Source organism: Corella eumyota, chromosome 2 (assembly GCF_963082875.1).
Source record: "Corella eumyota chromosome 2, kaCorEumy4.1, whole genome shotgun sequence".
NCBI classification, from domain to species: domain Eukaryota; kingdom Metazoa; phylum Chordata; class Ascidiacea; order Phlebobranchia; family Corellidae; genus Corella; species Corella eumyota.
Window position 1 is genome coordinate 11,347,518 of NC_137491.1, and position 23,064 is coordinate 11,370,581.

The 23,064-nt window shown below is 27.2% G+C and overlaps 1 protein-coding gene across 1 annotated transcript; it reads right to left on the reverse strand.

The window, feature by feature from the left end:
• Positions 1-2,526: 2,526 nt before the first annotated feature.
• Positions 2,527-22,050, reverse strand: LOC145744133 (FH1/FH2 domain-containing protein 3-like). The gene is made up of 27 exons (XM_082562247.1): positions 21,794-22,050; positions 21,484-21,587; positions 19,506-19,564; positions 18,639-18,706; positions 17,863-17,968; positions 17,281-17,375; positions 16,918-17,029; positions 16,172-16,350; positions 15,509-15,568; positions 15,279-15,343; positions 14,205-14,414; positions 12,965-13,093; positions 12,701-12,769; positions 12,007-12,044; positions 11,813-11,890; positions 11,039-11,625; positions 10,620-10,922; positions 9,966-10,088; positions 9,671-9,826; positions 9,227-9,409; positions 8,450-8,569; positions 7,306-7,467; positions 6,190-6,380; positions 5,501-5,693; positions 4,333-4,450; positions 4,064-4,240; positions 2,527-3,602 (listed from the first exon to the last, which is right to left on the reverse strand). The coding sequence occupies exons 1-27, from the start codon at positions 21,995-21,997 to the stop codon at positions 3,538-3,540; spliced, it is 3,954 nt and encodes a 1,317-aa protein (XP_082418373.1). The 5' UTR covers positions 21,998-22,050; the 3' UTR covers positions 2,527-3,537.
• Positions 22,051-23,064: the final 1,014 nt, after the last annotated feature.

The following is a 23,064-nucleotide window of genomic DNA, read 5'->3' on the forward strand; positions in this document are numbered from 1 at the left end:
TTTTATCAAAACCATACGGAACTAAGTAAAAGTTATAAGACAAAATGTTAATGTTAAAAATACTAATAAAATACTTGTTAGTATTATTAACCTGCTTTTCTGCAAGCCGCTTGGCAACTACAATATCCATTTACACAAGTACCTCCAAACTTACAAGATGATTTTGTACATTTTTTTAACGATGATGCTTTGATAAGTTCGAGCATTAACACCAATGTTATTACGATTAAACAAGTATGAGCTGAAACGAATAAAACATAATGTATAACTAAAAACAAGAGTGCACGTCTTATTTGTAACTTAAATTAAAAACAAAACAATAGGCTTAACTTGGTTTGTTGCTTAACCAGGCGATTTCATAAAGTTGTAAATAAATAGTTTACATTATATTAATTATTTACAAATAAAATCCATATTTAATAGAAATACGTAGGCCTAAGCATGCATCATAGCCGACTTGTTTATAGTGGCATTTTGTTTATATAAAGTGTAAACAAAATATTCTTGAAAGGTTTAAGTATACGTAAGTTACCGCGTGTACTTTGGCACAGTTTTCACACGTTTAATTTTACTGTTTTTTGAAATATCCACGAAGGACTAGTTATATTAAATATCTTGCAATATATATTTAAGATTTTTATAAAGCTAGACTTTAAAGTTTTGGTTAAGATTTTGTAATTGACAAAAACCATGGACCATTTATAATATGTTTGTATTTTCTCTTGGTATAGACGAGATAAACTAAATGCTACTCTATATATGCTTTACTAAGTCTATCGTCGTAATAAAATTAATATAAATCCTACAGTTTAAGTTATTTTTAAACTTTTTTGCACTACCACGTTAAGGTAAACACAAAATTTTTATGTGGTTGGTAAAGCCTTCCAAAATATTTTAAAAACAAACCACAAAATCGCCTCGCGCAAAGTACGCAGCGTCCCTTAAATAAATCGTTGATTGCACGTTTAGTGAATTACCGTAGGCCGCACTTTTTGCTCAGTTAATTAATTTTAAACCTCAGTCATTTAATTAAAATAGCATTTGTCATTTCTATTACTTTAAGAAAAATAATTTAAAATTTAAATTTTATGCATATACGATTATGTTTAGAAAACTAAAACCTTCGTTTACCGGTTTTCATCAACACGCCCTAAACCACATATTTCCCAAATTGGTTTTCTAGAACACCGAAACATTTTTTGAATATATATTACATATAATAAACTTAATAAAAGATTTTAATAATAATAATTAGGACCCAATAGATAAATTTAATTAAGCGCCAAAGTTATTTCACTTACCTTTCATAATGAAGAAACTTCTTTAAGTCAAAGTCAAATTTAAAATGTAAATGAAGCAAATACACAAAAATTAATTAAGCTTTCTCTAAACAAAATACATTTTAAGTTAATATTATTCTTTTAGTTGTTTAACTGACTTATAATTTACCATTGGGCACACCTAAAAATCATATTTAAATTTTAATTTCTGACCCGTATGACTACCATCCCTAAATGACTCAACCCAAGATTTTGCTTACTTTTATATCGAAAATATCAGATAGGAAAGAAGAGCGAAGCGAAATTATATGACGTCACGTTCTGGGCTCACGTGGTTGTAAAAACAAAATATTTTGCCGGCTTACATTACGAAATAACTTGGGCCACCTTTAAAGAAAGCGACGTAAAAATCCGCAAACGGATATTATTGTACTTTCACTCACAGTAGATGTATCATAGATAGAGGTATAATAAATGTCGCAAAAAACTAAAGAAAATAATAAGAAGGATTATAATTTCACGTGTAGGCTATTCCAGGAAAAACATTTTGCCAATGCAAGGTTTAAATATAGGTCAGCACCTTAAAAATAACCAGACGAAAAGTCGTGACTGATATAGCGTAACCTTAAACCATTATCACCAAAATAAAACAGCTAATTTTCTCGTAGTTCGCAACTAAAGCAGCAAAATGTTTAAATCTCAAACATTTAAATATAAATCGAATTTAAACATTTGACAAAGCGCTAGGCTTATCGAAGCAGGCCTTGGTTAGCTTACATGCGTATACTGCTGTAGCGTTACGTAACTTGAGTAATTTAGAAGGTTTATTTATACCTAGCCACGCAGTAGCCTTACGCTTGTATTTGCACAATCAAATATTGCTCGTTCGCGCAAAATATGTTACACGTCACCTTGTTGTACAATTGATCTTAATTACATTAATTTGCTAAGATTTAAACAATTTGTATAACAACGTGTACAGCTCTTTAATCTATTTCGAAGAAATTTATGAGTTTTGAGGCTGAAGGGCTATTTTTATTACCTGACCTTTTCGACAATCCACTGTTATATAATATTCGTGATTTTAAAATTAATTTATACGATTTCACACAACTGGTAATAGTTTTACCCTAGGCATGTTTTTAAATTATTGGCCTACTGTTACATTAAGACGATCAGCCTATAAGCTAGAAGTATTTTTATTAAAACAAAACACAAAAAAAAATGCAAATTAGTAAAGTAGCAGTTAATAAAATGTGGAACAAACTTATTAAACATAAAATTTGCTTTTATATATATTATAATGTGCACAAACAAATAATACTTTGTAACAACAAGAAAAAAATACAAACAAACACACAAGTGCACACTGTTTAGTTTTTAAGAAAATATTAAAAAAATTCAATTTTGACTAAAACACTTTTTGATTAATAAAAAAAAATTAATATTAGAAAATTTCATTAGTTTTTATTTACAATAAATATACAAGATTTAAAGTAGAAAAAAATTGTTTTACAGAAATATTTTTGTGTTTTAAAATATGTCAAATTCTCACATTTTATCTGTTAGGGACTTGGGCATTTTTTTGCATAACAACAAGCGAATTAACCACCAAATAGGTTGACAATGTTAATTGGGCACAGTGACACACTATATATATTACACACAAGGAAAAAACAACCCCTCAAAAATGACTAAGGTCATCTCTTTTGACCAAAATACGAAAATAGAAGCTTAGGACATAAATCAGACAATACAATTGCCAAATAATATTTATTTTTAGTTAAATGACCAATTTTCAATTGACATTTAAGGAACCGTTTTTTATAAATTAGGGGTTTAGATGACCTTTACAAACGGAAGGTAAAAATTAATTCTAAGATTTTTTGTGAAGTTTTGCCGCACCTTAAGCATACGGGGAAATATCGTACCGTCAGAACCGTATTTTTAAATACAAAAAATTAAAATAATACTTATATGACACTAACACAACGCAAAAAAATATGCTGTCAAAAACCAAAAGCACAATGCTAAATATTTTCACAATTCTTCAGTTTAAAAAATTTTTTTTTTACAATGCAATAGCTTCGCATATAAAAAATCTAAGTAAGTAACAAAAGACGGCCTTATAAAAAAATGATATTTTAACACTTTTTTTTTTTTTTTTTATATAAAACGATTTTGAAAAAGGTATAACTAACAACATATAGTTTATTTTTGTCAGCAACATTAAATAGTATGATGTAAATTTATTAAATTAGTAACTTCCCATAATAACTGCTCGCTCTTCGTCAGTCAACCCACTTTTTAAAGTTCGTCGAACTAAAAAAAAAATCAAAATTAAAAAAAAAATTCGCCATAAAAAAAACGTTCAAAAAATAAATTAAGCTTATTGGGCCTAAAATCCCCCAAAAAACTAGACTTTTTTTAAAAATTAGCAAAAACTGAAAGCGGATAGAATTGTCGACCTATCTTGAACCCGATTGAACTGGTTAAAATTACGATAAAATTACGCAAGTCATATCACGATATAGTTTGATATAAAGGTTAGTCGGCTAAATCACCACATATCAATACCTTATATGATTAAAACATAATGCCTTTTAATATAAATATAATAATAACTAGATGATTTAACGTAGAAAAATTAAGTCGAAACTCGAATAAAAATTTGAAAATAACTAAAAAATGTTTTTTTTTTAACTTAAAAAATCACAAAACGTCACAATTTTTTTTTTTTAATTTAAAAAAATAAAGAAAAAATTGACAACTTTTTTACTCACGTGATTTTCTCTTAGAATTTCTCGATCGTTTTCTCCGCTCGACCGGCGTACTTCTCTCCCTGGGCAACTGGGTGGCAGTCTTCACCAATTGCTCCATGATTTGATCGGTGACGTCATCGGCGGGCGAGGCAAGGGGTAACGTTTTGGGGGAATTTTTGGAGTCGACGGATTTGCGCACTTGAAAAAAAGGAGAAAAAATTAAGAATATTAAAAAATGATCTTTAATATTAAGAAAAAAACGAAAAATAAAATAAATGTTGTTAACTTACTTCTGTTTGAACGAGATCTAGTTCTTTTTTCGACTTGGACTTCAATGTGATTTTGTTGGAGGGCATTTTCCATTTGTTTTTGCTTCATTTGTTCCTCAGTCAAAGAAAATTTACGAGTCTAAAAAATATTAATTTATAATAAAAAAAATTTAATTTTGTTTTTAATAGTTTTTTTAAAGATAGAAATATGAGGCAAAACAAACTTGAGAATAGCAAGAAAGATCAGAAGAATCTGTATCGTCGTCGTTGGAAAATAAACTACCCTATAAAAGAGAGAAAAAAGAGATAAGAGAGTTGAAATAAAAGAAAAAGGAAAAACCTTCAAAATTTAGACATTTTTTCTTTTTTTACACCGTTTAGGTAAAAATTCCAACTATATCTGATTTATTAAATACGTAGTAGCAATCTTGCAAAAATTTCAAAAAGGCTGTAAAATTTACAATCCTGCATTAGAATTGGTTTAAAAGGCGAATTGATGCCAAAAGTAAACGTAAAAGCATAAAAGAATGACATGTCATTATAAATTTTAGTCAATTACATTATTTAATGAAATGGAAAAATAGTTTGGGCCGGAAAATCCAGCGGTAAACGTGGGCAAACTTTTACTAAAAATTTTTTTTTTATCAAATAACGATTTCTCAGGGTCACGTGATTAACATTTTCCATTAAATTTATATTTAGGAATAAAAATTTAATAAACCAAAAATTTCGCATAAAATATATATATAATCATTTTATTATATCAGTTAAAAATATTCTTTAAAGTAAGAAAAAGAATATAGGTCAAATTTTAGGCCAAAATGACCTGGGTTAACATAATTTCATAAATATGAAATTTCCATAGGACAAAAATCAATTATGAATATTAAGATATAAGATGTCAAAATTTCCCACAAAATATTAAAAAGACATAGCGTTTACAGCAAATTTTTTAAAGACGTCTTTACTATTACAATTTTACAAATTTAATGCGCCGATCACAATTAAAAACGTGTAAAATCTTCAATAAAAAATTCCTTAAAAAATTTATTAAATTTAATTAAAAAAAAACTTTATTAAATAAATTAAACCATGTTATTTTTTGAATTTTATACTATAAGACAATTAAAGACTGATACTGGGTAGCTAATAAAACATAAAAAAAAAATAAAAAATTTAAATAATTTACCTCCATAATCATTTTTCCCCTCGTTCTATTTCTTTCTCCTTTCACATGTTTCTTTTGTTTTTGTGACAAGACCCGATCTCTTGCTGTTCTATATTCCAGAGCAAACTCGGATAGAATTCGAGCAAAACCTTGTACAGTTGTTTCCGTGGCTGACCGCTTCGACATACCGAAGTATAACAACGTGGAACGGAATCTAAGAATTTCAAACACATTTAACAAAAAAGCAAAAAATTTAAAACAACTAATTAATTTTAATAACTACGCGAAGAATGATTTTTAATAATGGTATGCGATCACATTGCAAAAAAAAATTTAACCAAATGGACATTTCCTTAAAATTAAAATTTCGAAAACGACATTTTACAAAAATATAGGTCAACATTTTTTTAGGAATAAAGGAATTAGGGATGCTAGAGAAAAGTTAAGGTTAGCTAAAGTTATTTAAAAAAAATCAAACAGTCGCTATAATGGGGCATATGTTTTTTATTCAAATGTCCATTCTGCGAAAAAAATTAGAATGAGGAATATACCACAGTAGTCCATTTATAACAAAGCACAATTGATTACAACACGATGACATTTTTTTGTAAGGTAATTTTGTAAAATAAAACAAAGTTTTTTGGTCGCTAAGAACGATAAATAGTTAAAATTACCCAAAAATCACAATTTTAACTTTTTTACACACTTACCTATTTAACAGTCGTTTTTGCACAACTTTCAACGTTATAATTTTCCTGGCACATTTCATTAAAAACTCGGATTGTCGGTTTCTGAAAGCAGCCTTCGATTCATGTTTAGCAATTAATTTTAAATAATCCCACGAATTCTTACATCGACGTTCCATCGCGTTTAACGTCTCTTGCAACACATCAAAATCCACCTAAAAATATAATTCAACATTTTAAAGTCATTTTGTTACATAATATAAACTATTTTTAGATTTTTTCCAAAATTTAAATTGAGCACACTTTAGATTTTTTTTTCAAATTAGAATAATAATACACTTGGCTTTACTACACGGGTTCTTTGGTTCGATCATCACTCTTTTCATGCTATATGCTAAAGCAAGCTGCTATAAACAATATTTACTTCATACACAAGGAATTTGGTTTGATCCCCATTGCCTTTATGCCATAGTTCTCTTAAGTAAGCAGTTATAAACAATATAAACTTTCGCTGAGCCAAACACCAATAATAAGTTATTGCATTTGTGATTTATAATATCCCAAACTGCCAAGGTCAAGCCGAAAATAGGTTGGAATAACTAAAAAAGTTAATATATGTTTAGGTTGTGAAGTCGACCTTCAAACATAAAGGATAACAAATACAAAATGAATTAATATTATGAGTTTTGTAATTAAACCCTTAAAAACAGGTAAACATATCACTATGATAAACTTGCCTATTTTCTTCAAGAAATTCCGATAACAAATTATATCCAAAAACGCTTAAATTTATCTGTATTGTTTGTATACAAAACAAATACAATTAAGCCAACACCTTTTTATCTTTCTAACGTTTTAAGTGAGACAAATTTTTATTCAAATTTTTTTTTCGCAGAAATTTCGGTTCCTCAAAATCTACCTTAGTTTCCCTTAGGGACAAATATAAGTCTAAAACTACAAAATGGCAATATATATGACGTATATATGACGCCACACAAATTACGTATAAAGGACGTCATGTAAATTAAGTCACGCAAATCGCAAATAAGTTTACATCCAAAAAAACTTTAACTGACATCACACAACGTATGACTACGTCAATGACGTCACGCAAAACACCATTTACGTCACAATACTCACCCTTGAACATCGAGTCAACGCTCCGAGTTCGGAATAAAGATCTGAAGAATCAGGAAATTGTTCGAGAACCAACTGGGTCACGTGATGAAGAAGAGTTTGTTTGTGGACGGTGTCTTTCACTTCAGGAACTTTTGCCAGGTACGAAATATCGAAACCTTTAACCTATTTTGTAATATTAATGTTTAATTTTTTGTTAAAAAATTATATTGAACATTGCTTTTTTCACAATTTAAATAATACAAAATTAATTCAAAAAAATATTTATTTTGGGGGGAGGGGGGGAATATCTTTATTGTCGATTAAATTAAACCCAAAATTAGTTTTAATGGACAATACTCAATTCGGAATAATCTCAATAACTAAAAAAAATTTAAAATATTTAATTCTTTAAGGCTGCATATAAAAATTTGCTAATTAAAAATTTAATCCAAAGCAAAAAACGAGATTTTGTTATTAGTTGTACACCCCGAATTAAGATAACATTATGACAATGCATTTTTCATATTCAATAAAAGTACCCAAATAAAATATTTTGTAATTTCTTTTCGTAGATAAATTTTAACGCAACCTTTTGTAAGCGTGGGAAAATAAAACTTCAAATTTTATAAAATTTCCCAGGAATGCCTCACAGACATCAAAATTTTTACAAAATCTTTTCCGGGCAAAATTTTTGTTTAAATTTGAAATAAAATTCATTTTTATCTCGGTTGGGAATATTTCAACGTACACAAATGCCTGGGTGTAAATATCTACTTCTTTGTAAACAGTTTTAAAATAACAAGCCTACAGACATCTACGTCAACTTTTTCACGGTTTACATAATGTTCAACCACAAGTTTAGAAATCGTGACCATTTCTTTAACTTTAAAACCATTAAAAAAATACTTAAAAAATAAAAACCGAAACCTAAAAATGTCAATTGTTAATAAATACCATTTTTTATACTAATAAATTGCGGCATTTTACGAATTAAAATGAGTTTAAAACATTTACTTGCCAAAAAATACAATAATTCCGTTTATTTGAATATTTATATACCATTTTATTTCAACAATTTATTCAAAATTCTTCCCTATTTGGGCAAGCGAAATTTCGAATTTCGTGACAAATTTGTTTCAGAAATATAACATTGAAAATAACTTACGTCTGTGTTATTGAGTAAGTTGCCGATGGTTCTCAAAGTGGAGAGAATTCGACGCAAAGTTTTGTTCTTCTTTAGTTCCTCAATTCCGTCTTTAATATCTTGCAGTGGCTCAGCGACCTCCTGTTTTATAAAAAAAAAAGGTTTTTAAAATATTTTAACTTTTAATAATATTCCAGTTTATGTAAAATTTGTCCCTAATTATTAAATTGATTTCCTGAAATCACATGTTTATTTTTTAAATTTATTAAGGTTCGACCGTAGTAAGTTCTGATAACGCTGTGTAAATTGGAGTTGTGACAATTAAACAAGGTATGGTGGGGCTCGAGCCCAAACCCTTTGCTTGTAGTCCGCTGCCAGGACCGGTATACCACACTACCAACGTAATATTACCATAATATGTTTTTTTCCATATCACCTTAAGGTGATAGGTTTTATATTTTTGGGGAAGGGTGTGCTGTTATGACGTGTTTTGAGCTATCCGTAAACGCCAGGCTCAAGGGCGAATAGTGGGACGTTGGTGCGGCTCGAACCCGAAACCTTTCAGCTCGTAGTCCGACGCCATGACCGGTTCGCCACACTACCGGACCATAATAATAATACCATAATCTTTCAAAAACCAACGTTTTTACATCTCTAACGCCAACTGACGGCTAAATTTATAGTAGTTCCAAACGCGTTTATATGAGAATATAGCATAGCTCAACATGTTATAAATCACCTAAAGAATTTAAAAACCTTACAAATTCATACAAATCAAATTTAAAAAAAATTACGAACCTTTTCTAGTACATCATAATCTAACTTAAATGCCCACAAACTTAACCTAGCCTCCAGTTCAGAAATGGAGCTTAGAGTTTTCAGAAACTGTTCAGCGGAACCAAGTGCAACATCCGGATCAGCCTGGGTGGCATCCTGGATGGAGGAGATCTCTTCTTCGGTTGGGATCATCGTTAATAGTTTCTTGGAGAAAAATGTTAAATTTGTTTAATTTAAAAATATTAACAACGTTTATTAATCTTTCAAAACCTAATTTTAACCAAAATAAAAAATTTTTTTTTTTTAATCTTAGGACAAAACAACATTTAAACATATCTTAATAAGTTAAAAATAATTTTACCAAAATAACCGATCAAAAAACAAAACTTATAATACTAAAAACAAAAATTAGAGTACTTAAAAACACATATACAGTTTTACACATAAAACATTAACGAAAAACACCTCAATTTGTTCTTTATTAAGTGCAAATTCATCCATATTTATAATGGCATGTTTAATCGTTCTCGGTGGTGGTAATTTAGTCATTCCAATGTTGATCGCATTCGATCTTTTCACATCAAGAACTCGAATCTCGTTTCTTTTCTCAGATGTTTGTTTCTTAAAAATTAAATTCAAATTAAGGTTTGAATAAAAATAATTTTTTAAGGTTTAAGGTTTAGATAAAATTATAAGAATTATACCAAATAAATTAAAACACACATATAAAAGATAATTATTTAAATATTTTATTATTTACCTTTTGAACAGATTCTTTGGTTTTCAGTTCAAAAAGTCGAATAATTTTTTCCGATTCGATTTTGATTTCATCAATGTCTGACCAAATCGTTTTAGATTGCTGTAGAGTCTTATTGGCAGATGACTAGAAATAAATATAGAAGCAAAACAAGATAAAAAATTTATTAAAAATTAGATTTAAAATATCACCAATAACAAATTAAAATCATAAAAAATATCAAATTTTACAGAAGAAAAATGCCTATTAACTTTTGATAATCTGGTAGTTTTTATTTAAGTAGAGATTTTTGCTATTTTAAATTTGAAATACAAAAGCAAGGTTTCTCTTTCATTTAACAACAACAATCAGATGGTTAATAATAACAGTACTATGCTTTGTAATGGCCAGCAGACACAAAAGAGTATCAGTTTCAAAATTAAACGACAAAAGATATTTCACAAAAGAGAAATTATTGCCTCTTTTTACAAGCGTGGGTAATTATGAAACTAATTTCACCAAATTTAAAATTGGTTTAATCCTTTGTTGAATAATGGAAGAATTGGGACACAAAAACGAATCCTATTATATATACAGAGTAGCTAAAAGTACAATCTTTTTAAATCTACTTTGGAATAATTATTTAATTTTTATAAACTTTATATTCAAAATTTTCACCTCTTTCCAAAACAATCTAACAGTTCTTCTTTTATTTGAAGGAGTAGGCGATCCAGATAAAGGGGAACCATTCTTTGATTGCCTGGGGTTACCCAAAGGTGGGGGAGGTGGGATACCCCCTGAAGATGGAGGAGGGGGGATTCCACCCATTGGGGGAGGAGGAGGTATGCCCCCTAAAGGAGGGGGAGGGGGAATGCCATTTGTCAGGTTAGATTGGGGCAGTGATTGGCTGGGTGAAAAGGCATCAATGTCGTCGAGACTGTCGACCCCCTTGAAGTTAAAACCCTCAATAAAAAGTTCTTGCTGTAAAATAAAGTCAATGATATGTTAAAAAATTAGCAAAAATCTAAAAAGAGAATTTTAATAATAAAAACAGGGCTTCTGAAATATATAACAACAGCTAAACTAAATAAACTTACATTGTGTCCTTCATTGAGCAACTTTTCCCACATAATGTCACTGTCTTTTTTAGTGACAACTGACGGGGGAGGACTAAAACTATTCATTTCAGGTGCTTTAGAAATTTCCCGTGGCTTCAGGCCTTGAGTAATATCAATCGTTGAAACTTTTAATTGATCAGCTATGGCTTTGACATTAGAAACTTCTTTCTCATTCGTAACAGGGGTATCAGAACCATCATCGCTCTCAGTCTGCTTTGAGGCTACAGCCTGGTTAGCATAAAGCATGTCCATCATTAGTTTAGTGTCTGATGTAATAACATTAGTCGTAACATCAATGTTTTCAATTTTTTTATTAGTTTTGGCAGGACTGTCCCCCTTTTCTGCTGGCTTATCAAGTCTAGAAAATGGTTTTTCCATTTCGTTGATATGGCTTGGAAAATGAGTCTCCCCGTTTGCCTGATGGACAAAAGGAACGGGTTCTGTAGGTGGGGATTGAACACCAGACTCTTGGCGGCGTCTGTGTCGACTTCGACCAACAACAACTGTTTCGTTTGTTTGGTTGTTATTGGTGGTGTCCTCCAACTTTAACCTTTGTCGTCTTTTATCTTTAATATAAAAAATATTTAAAATTAAATATTTAAAATTTTATTCTAAAGGAAATATTTGTAAAAATAAAATAAAATACATAACAAGCATAATATTACTTTTTAAAAGTAATTATTTAGCTCAAACAATTCCTATGTTTACAAAGAAATTTATAAATGTAAAAAAAAGGAAAAAAAAAAAGGTTACCTATTCTTCTCTGCTCCAGGATGTTGTTGCTCGACGATCGAACTGGAGGAGGGGGAGGAGCTTCTTCTTTTGGTTCATCTTAAAAATTAAAAATAAAATTCGTTTTTACTTTAAGTCAGATTATTTTAGATCAGCTACAGGATTTTTGACTGGCCTTTTTAAATATAAGATAAAAAAATGTAACTTTAGTTTACCTTTTTTAACATGATTTGTTGCATTTTCAGCAATACTTCTAAAGAAAGACAAAATTTTAATGATAAAATATTGTATTATAGTAAGCGACAGCAATATCTGTTGCACCATTTCAAGTAAATTTATTAACTTGTGTAATTACTTTTTAAACAAGAATTTATATGTTAAATACCCACTTTAAATAGTTTATGTTACAAGAGAGCATTTTAAACTATAAAGTTATATTTTCATTTTACAGATTTAAACATATCTAAATATATTTTTTTAAATACTAATTTAAACTCTTTTAAGCTCAAATAAAAAAACTATAAGCAAACATGCTTAATGTTAAGAAACATGCTGTTAATAAACAAAAGCATTAAAAATATCAGAAAAAGTAGAACCTGTAAAGGGTAAAATAAATTGAATTTATTTAGTAATAAATGTAGAAAAAAACAATTATTAAATTAACATTGTAACAGAGAAAACAGTAACCCAAACAGCATTAATTAAGTTATTATATTCATAAAAACACACAACAAAAAACGCCATTGCCAAAATGTGATTAATTACTTTAGACGTGTTTATTATTGTTGTTATTTCAATAAAATATTGCAAGTCACAATGTGTTATCATGTATGTGATGTATTTCAATCATGGATGTGACACGCACAAAAAATTTATAAAAATTAATCACTTCAAAAAACCTGGGAATACCTTTTCACATTTTTTAACTGATCAATTTCAAAAATATCTTCTAATTTGGTTTTAATTGGTTGGTGGTTTCTAACGATTTTTGAAATTTTACAACAATTTTAAACATATAGAATGAAGAGTGATAATGTTACTGAAATAGTTTTATATAAAAAAAACAGCGGCATTTTTATAAATACATATTTGTTTTAAATTGAATAAAATCAATTTTAAAGCCAACAGATAACAATTGTAAAAATTACAACACACTTTTTGTATTAGCTTTACCTCGATTGCCTTTCAGACCACTTAGCCATTCTTTCCCTTCTTCTTTTTTCTCTCTCTTCATTGTCGTTCAACGGAGAAGTTATTTTGTTAGTTCGAGCATAGGAAAAATTTGAGTTTCCATTAGGTAGTCTACATGCATTTTATTTAAGTTACAATATGTTAATAGCACCTTTAAATCAAGTAAGAGCCAATACACCGATATTAATAGAAATGCATTTATTTAAATAATGTAATACACTTTAATTTTTTTAATAATAAAAAGGAAAGACTGTATTTCAGTGTAGATCATGGGCTATGCAATGAGCTCTTATTTAACATTTGTTTTGTTTAACATTATTTTCTGCTATTGATAAAATGGGTGTTGCTGTATTTAATAAGGGATTAAAATATTTGCTTTTAATAAAGTCATAAAATTAAAATAATATAATTACCTTGTAATTTTGGGTAATTGAATATAGAATATGTCATATAGGAATTGGTTTAATTTAAAAGTTTAACAAAACTTTATGCAAATACTCTATATCCAGATTGAGATTCTAATTTTTTATTAAAGTAAAGGTTGTACTTGGTATTTTGAATATGCACTTTATCAAGTTATAATTACACACTTATGTTTATGCATAGTTATGTATAAAATTTAATAAATGCCAGGTATTGTTACGGTATCCTATAATTAAATGTAATAGTACATTGCATATTGCAAATAAAGTTTTATCCCATATAGCTCAATAACTAAAATTAGCCTTAATTACATGTAGTCAGTCCAATAAAGATAAATTTAAAAAACTTTATAGCATAATTGTTAAATAGTTATTTCCTATGTTGCATGCAAATATTTTAGATATTAATCATACACCGGTATACATATATATATACATGCATATAATATCCATCTATAAAAACATCTTATTTTTAATGTCATGTTTGTTTTTATAACACCTTACACCGCCAACAAGCCAAATTAACCTTTTAAAATTTTTCTGGTCAGCTGAAATATGTAGCGGGGACTCATTAAGCAATATAGTCGGCACATTGGCATTGCTTGCAAAAATCAAAAAGTTACATAATTGAGCAATTTAAATGCCATAAACCGCAAGCAATTTCAATGTTGTTAAACTAGTTTTAAGCTTTTGCATTTAGTTTTTATTAAATTTCCCTACAATGTGAGTGCTTAAAATATGTTAAATAAAAAAAATTTTATATATATAAAAATTAACAAAAAAATATTTAATGAACTTACTTTTTTATCCATGGTTTGGGGGATAAAAAGGGTTCAGAACTTGGAGGGTTGTTAGGGGTGACGTGACCATTTAAATTATTCGTTAAAGGCTTGGGTGGATCGGGTTCTGTTACAACAGAAGAATCTGGAGTTAAGGGACTAGTTAACGAGTTTCGACGTTTACTTTTCCTCTCGATTGTCAGCTCAGATTTCGTTCTCTCTCTATTCCATCTGAAAAAAAAATTATATAAAAAGAAATCTTATTTTTAAAATGAACCATTTTAATTGTATACCATAATTAACATATATAAGACAAATCTGCTAGCCATATTAAAAATTTAAATATCTTTACCGACAGGAAAAATAAATCGATTTCCTTTTTAAAATAACAAAAGTGACATTTTTTGTTTAGAAAATTGACACTTCTGTTACTTTAATCCACATATTGTGTTTACAGAAAAAAAATAACAAAAAAACATACTGCAATAAAAAAATATTTTAAGTTTATCTAAATTCAAAATTTATCATATTAATATCAAATTTAATAAAAACACAAAATTGTGAAAAAATTCTAATCTATGATAGTCAAAAAATTAAAATTAATACTCAAGTAAGACCTCCAGCTATGAGCCTTTTGATTAATGACAAGAAATTAATAAAAATTTATTATTTAAGTAAGGATTAACTGATTTGATATCAAACTCATAACAAATAATTCAATTAATCCATCAATGCCAATAAGTTAAAGTAATCCAATTATCCAATAAGAAAAGCAAATTTTTGTATTTGAACAATAAGTGGTAAAAAGGTGATACGATAGGTAGCTAGTAAAAATATTCAATATTTATAGTAATAGTTTTTAGATAATTAGATAATTTAACCCAATAAAACTGAAAATGATACTTTATTAGAACAATATGTCTGTCTAAAATGTACATAATTACAAAAGCCATTACTTTTAAGACAGTACTAAATTTTAATTACAAATTTCCTTCATTCGCAAAGTATCGTAATAGTAAAAGCATACATTATTTTAATTAATCATTTCAGATATTTAAAGTATATATTATTTAAAAAATAAAATATTAAGCTTACTTTATTCCAGTTCCTACAGCTGAATTTGTCACATCTTCTTCCCCATCTTCATGTTTTAAAGCCAACTAAAAATAAATAAATTAAAAATTGATATTTAGCAAATAATATAATCTGTTACTTTGTAATGAATGTTTTTAGGTTATATCAAAAAAATAATTTATAAAAATAAGTAAAATATTTAAAAATACATTGTGGTTATAAGCCTACAAGTGTATACGTAATGCTAATACCTCATAAATTTTAAATTGTTCGACCAGATCCAAATCATTTCCCTTCTTGCTTAAATGTCTCTGCAAAAAAATAACAATTATAAGAAAATTTTAAAATTTATATCTAAAAATAGCAAAAATACAAGGAAAGCCAATTACTGCTTACATAAAAACATAACCTTTTTGTATACATAACAAATGGATGTCATTGTAATACTAATCCAATACAACAAAATATTATATTTTTTACATAATGCAAAATTACTAAAAAAGTTGGTTCAATTATTTAATGTAAAAAAATCCTTGTTCTATTTTAAGAATTTAGGTAATAATTAAAAAGTAAACAGTATTTATTTAAACCAATAGCTTTTTATAATTGTGATACTTTATAAGTCAACATTTAAAGAATAAAACATATAATAAACAGTATATGTGTAAATAATATTAAATAGTCAATATTAGCGGAATGATGAAATGTAAAGAAAGAGTTATAAAAACTTTCAGTAAATTTACATTTAAGAAACAAACAATCATACCAAATAACTAACTGTAAAAAAAAAAAAAAGTATATGTAAAAAAATTTAACATACTACATTAATATAACCAATTTGAATTTATTATTATTTAAAATTTATTTTAAAATAAATAATTCACAATATGATTCTGTTACAAAAAGTATTTTACCTGAGCAATTGAGTCCATTTTTTGTTCCTCCAAGGAATCAGTGATATCATAGAAGGTATCTTGTTCGGAAATATTACTTAAGGTTTTATTGATGAGTGTCATAGCGTATACTAATAATTCAGAATCAATTCCGTCTTTTTCACCAAGTACAACCATTAAATGACTCCACATAGAATGCCCTAAACAAAATTAATATCAATTTACTAAAACTTTAATCAATAGTTGATTTTTTTACTTTTACAGGCCATGCTGCTAAAGTTTCACAAAAAGTAATTTGAAATTTTTTTAATTTTAATACTATATTCATTCTTTTTTTTTTTGTAATAAATACTAATTTTCTGGGTATATTCATTCTTTTTATTGTCATGTATGCTAATTAATAAAGCCCAAAAATTGGAACACATTTTGTTTTGGAAACCTATAATGTTGATAGTGATTACACCAGTTTTACAATCCACTTAAAACAATTATCACACGTTGTTGTTAACCTGTAAGTGATCAAAGACAAGTAAGTGTATTGATCTAATCTGTGGAAGTGTCTGAGCTAATTCCACATTATTATTAGATATTTTAATGTTTTTTAAACTTTTTTTAGTAAAAAAAATAACTCAAAAGAATATGAATTGTTTTTCATTGGAAACAAAGTTGTTTCTATGTAGAAAATGTTAACAAAATCAAGTTAGTAACAAAAAAGTAATAAAAACATAGAATAAAAAACAATTTAATTTAACTAATCTTATTCTTACCTTGTCTTTTATCAACAGATTCAACAGCTTTAGCCAACACCAGAGCATTATCTTCAGAATATTCGACAAAAACCAGAAGTAATTTTAAGCTGGTTTTAACAACCAACCGAAACTAAAAGAAAATAATATGTTTTAAAATTAACCAAGTTAGAAAATTTTAATTGATTTCTACAATGGCTTTAATACTGAAACTTGATACATTACAATTAAAAGTTAACTTCAGTAATTCAATATTAATTTTTATTGTTAAGAACAATTTTTATAAGACTAATACAACACAAAAAATAAGAAATGGTTAACTTAAATTTACTAATTAAGTCCCAGAAAATTAGTATTTTTTACAAAGACTTTAAATCAATTAACCTTAGATGCAATAAGAGAATAGAGCCATGAAACTGTATCATTATGTTGAATAACTCCTTCCATTCCATCAACATACAACATTATTTGACCCATTGCTATATATTAAAAGTATTGTAATTTAGATTGAAACTTGTAGGTAATTTTATTATTAAAAAAGCATATTTAGAGGTTATGTTTTTTATGAATTTGTAATACATTATTTAATTTACAAAGCTATATCTGAGTGAAATTCATGGTTTTATATATAAGGTGGACACCTCTTAAATGTTAAAATTTATTATGGAGTTATATATTTCTATAATTTAATTGCATTGCAGATTATATCTGTATAAAAAGATATGTTTTGGCCTATGGCTATAGAACAAAAGCATTATGCAGATTACAGATTACAATTCATCAGTGATTTTAAATCAGATTTTTAAAAGGAATATCAAATAAGTTGTAAACTTTAAAATAATGATCTCAACTTTAATTTTGGTTAGAAATAATACTAAAACCAAAAAATTAAATTAAAGGCTTTTTTTAAATAATGATTTTTGTATTTGACCTTAATACTGTAAAATAGGATATACGCCTACAAACCTCTTAAGATATAGTTTTGATAATTTTGATCTGCCTCTGCCCCAACTTTGATAAGACAAGTTAGTCCATCTGCATTAACAAATGTATGAACCAATTCCTTGTCATCCTAAAAAAATAGAAAAAAAATTTAACAAAAGTGTAAAAATTTTTTTTTTTTAAATTTGGTTAACTTTGTGTGTAGGATATAGTTTATAAAAACGTGTGCATGTTTTAATGTTTAGACAAAATAATTTTTAATAAAACTGCTAAAAATTAAATAGCATCAGTTGTATATGGCCAACACTTAAAAAATAAAGGACAAAGGTGACCTTTAAATAGAACAACAAAGCAAAAACGACCACAGTAAAATTGAAAATTGGTGTACTTAGCACCGAGGTTTTGCCATTCTTTAAAAAAAGGCACTTTAACTTGTGTTTGCTTAGACACACACAAATATTTAAAGCTTAGCCTAATGAAAGTGATAATGACAAACTTAGTTACCCAACTTAACTAATTAATTAGAGATATTACAACTTAATCATTTAAACAGATCTTATTTTAACATAACAATTACAAAGTAACACAAAGGAATATTAATCATAGCAATTACTGGGTCAGATCACAATTAAGGAATAATGATATAAACAGAGTATTACACTTTTTAACAGCTGCAAAAACTACAAAATGTTGCTGAATTCTTAAGTAACCAAAGGTTTAATATAAGGACCCGATAACTCAAATTTCAATGAGCACTTAAAAGACCACAATGCCAAATACAAAAGACAATCAAATTTTACCTGAAATATTTGTTTAAGAGAAAACAAAGCTCGCCTAAGTTCTCTCCCCTTGGAATTATAAAGTTTTTCTGAAATAAAAAAAAATTTAATATATATATGCACTATGAAAACTAAATTGATAGCAAAACTTTCTTTAACCCAAATAAAAAAAATAGTAGCAGAACTTTTTCTTTAATACCTTACTAGCTAAAACAAAAAGCACTTCAAATGATACATAAAAAATAAAAAACTTCTTTTAATAGAATATTTAATACATTATAAGTAATTTGAACTATTAAACTAAAATTAACATTTTTGTTTTATTTAGATAAATACCGTATGCATAAAAGTATAAGTGTTTGACATTTTTAATTAACAAAAATTATTTTTTACAGTTTAAAGTGGTCTTTAAATAAAATATATGAATAACAACAAAATTTGATTGACCATAATAAAATGAATCTTTTATTATTTGACCAAGTTGATGCTTATCATAAAATGGCCAAAATAGGTCACTGTTTTTTCTTTGAACTCTGTGTCACGTCTTAAAACTATTTCAATGATAAAGTAAACAGATAATAAAACGTCGTTAAGACAATATCAATGAGAAATGTGTTTTATTATGAAGCGGCCTATTTAATTTTCATTAAGTTTAATTATAAAAATAAAAACATTTTGTTATTTTCGCCTTTACAAATATTAAAAAAAAAAAATAATTTAAGTAACTAAAATTTAAACTTCACTAATTTAAAAATAAATAACTTTATGCCAACATAATAAAAACTATAAAAATAAGGTATAATGAGTGTTTTTTTAAATTTAATTTGCCTTATTTATATTTACATGGTTAAATTTATTGGTCAGGTTTTAAAAAATATTTTAACTCACCAATACAAGAATGTACTCTGACAGACAATAGTGTTCGAATTACAATGGAATTTCTCTTTCTGTAATAAAACAAAATAGTTAAAAACTTCAAGTAAAACCATTTAAATAGTATAGCATTTGTATACAGACAAACAAAGCAGGACTTAAACAGGGAAAAACGCAAAGAGCGTAACAAAATGTGTGGTTTTAACTTAAATGCCATAATGCCTTAAGCTAATCCATTCTTGAAATGTCTTTCAGTGTTTTTTCAAATGAATTTCATGCATCCGTAAACAAAAAAACAATAAATAAATTGTTTTATATTATAAATTACCAGTCATTTAACAACCCGTTTCCTAAGTTTATTACATTTATAATTTTAAAAATGGATATTTAATAGAGTTTGTCAATTTAATGAAAAAATAAATATATTTATATTTTTTTAAATGTAAACAAATAAAACAGAGAATTTGAAAAGAAAAATTAGCAAAATAAATTGAATTTCTTTAGCAAATTTAGAGAAAAGAATTTTAAAGAATGCAAAACATTCCCCATTGTAAATTACTTTTTTGTATTGTGTTTAAGTGATGCGATGCACTAACTGAGTGTAAAGTATAAACATCTAACACAAGTAATTGAACACCATTTGACTTATTGTTAACAGGGCAGTAAAGGGTTGACCTAGAATTAAAAGCTGCAAAATATGGTAATGGCCTACATAGTAACACATATTAACCTTTTATATTGTAAGGTCAAAAGGTATATAATAAATGTAAATGACCCAAAGAATAAGAAAAAAAAAATTAAATTTGCGTATTGTAATTAAAATTTTAAAGTGTATTGTAATTAAAATTTTTGATTTTTTAAAATTTTTATTAATTAATTATATATTGCAATTACCATGTTAAAAAGTACAGTAGACTATTTAAATATGTAAGTGTAATAGTTTCTGAAGTAAAATTGCACCAATTTATTTTAATAATCTTGCTATACAAGACACTAAAACAGGATCTTGGGTCATTTTTGAATTATTAATATTAAATACCTGATATAAAATTGTTTCTCAACCAATTACATAACCAATGCAGGTTTTTTAAAATAAAAAAAAATAACGAAAGAGATAAAAATGTGTTTTCAAATAATTGACAGGTCTTTTAAGACAAAAAAATATAATAATTTATTTACATCATCCCCCATAATTAAAAATAAATTACAAATACTTTTAAGCAACATTGTACCCTGAGTACATGAAATTTTAAACTGTTGCAATATTGAAAATCATAAAAACACCTTAATTAGAAAAACCATTATAATACTAAAATGACTTTAATAAATCTCAATATCAAACGGCATAATCTTTATAAGATAAAATAATATATTAACCCTTGCAAACTTCATATAAACTGTATGAAATATAAGAAATGGATTTAAACTATAAAGGCCATATTAGGTTGCACAATGATGTGAATCACTCTGTTTTGAAAGTGCAAAAATAAATGTTCAGGATAGTTTAAATAACAATGATTTTCTCCCAACAAAATGCCATGTTTTCATTCAATAAATAGCACACGTGGCTTAACAACAAAAGTGTCATTTAAAACAACATAATCTCATGTACAGGTATCATTAAAGCAAAAAAAGTTAACATGTGTTTGTTTTACTAAATTTTGGGTTGATTCTTGCAATGACAACTGAAAATAAAATACACACCAATTACCATACTAACAACTAGATGTTGGTACTCCCTAATTCGGCGCCTATAGAGACAGAAATCTGTCGTTGGAAATAGTTGTTAACTATATTAGGTCGATCGAAAAAGAATACAATGCCTGGAAGGACTTTAAATATGTCTTGGATTTATTTTAAGAAAAGCTTCCCACACAAAAAAACATTATTTGTTTTTCTTTCTATCTTAGTGCTTTTTATAACAAAAGAACATACATAAAATAATTTTAAAATTAAAAACAAATTAAAAATGGTCAAAATTCTGTTTTTTTACCTGTCTGCAAAAAACTGATCAAAATCTTCCCTCTGCTCAGCAATAGATAAATCCAAATCCAAATAAACTTTCGTGTTTGATAGTTGTAAAGTGCAATCACCAATCTAAAATCAAGATTATACTTTAAATTAAAACCATACAATTGCAACATTTGTACTGGAAATATTTGGGCCATTAAAAAAATTAGAGGTGCAAAAAATAAAAAACAAAATTGTTATTTCAAGTTAATATCTCAATATCTTATAAAATCAATAACTATTTTAAAAAATAAAAAAAATATACATTTATGATTTAAAAAAGTTTATTTTACCTTGTGAGGAGCTTTAAGTAATCTGTGAACCCCTGCAATTTGTTCACAAAGAGGATACTCAACATTGAAAGTGTAACTTGGTGGTCGGGTTGGCTCAGCAAAATTTGTTGAAGAAAAGGGGTCGGTGTCATCCAGATATTGCACTCGGCATGTCAAAAATTCTGACCTGGTGTCATATGAGGTGTCAGATGCTTGAACTGACATTTTTTCATGCTACAATTATGATTCTAGTACCTATATGAAATTCATTAAAAATAGTACCTTTAGTAAAAATAAAATGTTAAAAAATAGGATTTCTTTATTGTTTTCATACAAATTTAAAGCATAAAAAATTGGCTATGGTTTTGTTACTTGTTCTAATTAAGTACACTGTTTTAAGGGTACACTTACTAGTACCAGGCAATTAAAACTAAACAGACAAAAAAAAACACCTAAAAAATCTAAATTAATTACCCAAATCTACCAAGCAAAAAAAATTATTTAATTTAACTTATGTTTAAATTGTTTTATTTAAAATTTTTTAAACACAATTCAAAACTTTGTTGGTACAACTGTTTTTTAACTTAAAAACGTATTTTTCTCATATGCGAATGTCTTACTACTCGAAAAACAACAACCAAACAACCTAACCCTAACTGCCAAAGCTTCATTAGTTACTGATATCTATTAAATCTACAAATCAAACTGATACAAATCTACAAAAGTATCCCGCCGACGTCTTATTTCGCTACGTTTGCCACTTCCCGAGTTACAATATAAAGATCTATAACCCGCATTCCTACGTTTCGCTACACTTTGATTTTTAAAAAGATTGTTATCGCACTTCGCATTTTTGCATCGTTCAATCTCTAAGGACTGATCTTTAGCGCCGGTCTGTGGATAAATTTGCTGCCAACCTGCCACTGTAAAAAATATTTATCATCGATGTAAAAAGATCAGTTTAACCATATAAATATTTATACAAACACATTAGTGTATAAATTGGTATCTTTAAAAACTAAACATAAAATTGCCTTGCGTAAATATAGAGGTTTATTTTACCACAGTCTTAAGTCGCTCTTATCGTTTTTAAATACTATTTTGTAATGTCTAAAAATGATTTTAGAACTTAGTGGCTATTTTATTTGATGAATAATTTATATAAAGGCAGCACAAGTATAAAATTTTATTATATAAACTGCCGATGTTTATTTTCAAATGCTTTTATTATAGAGTTTATTTCTGGTTTTAGAATTTACTCGCTTTTTTTAACAAGGCATCAGCAGTACAAG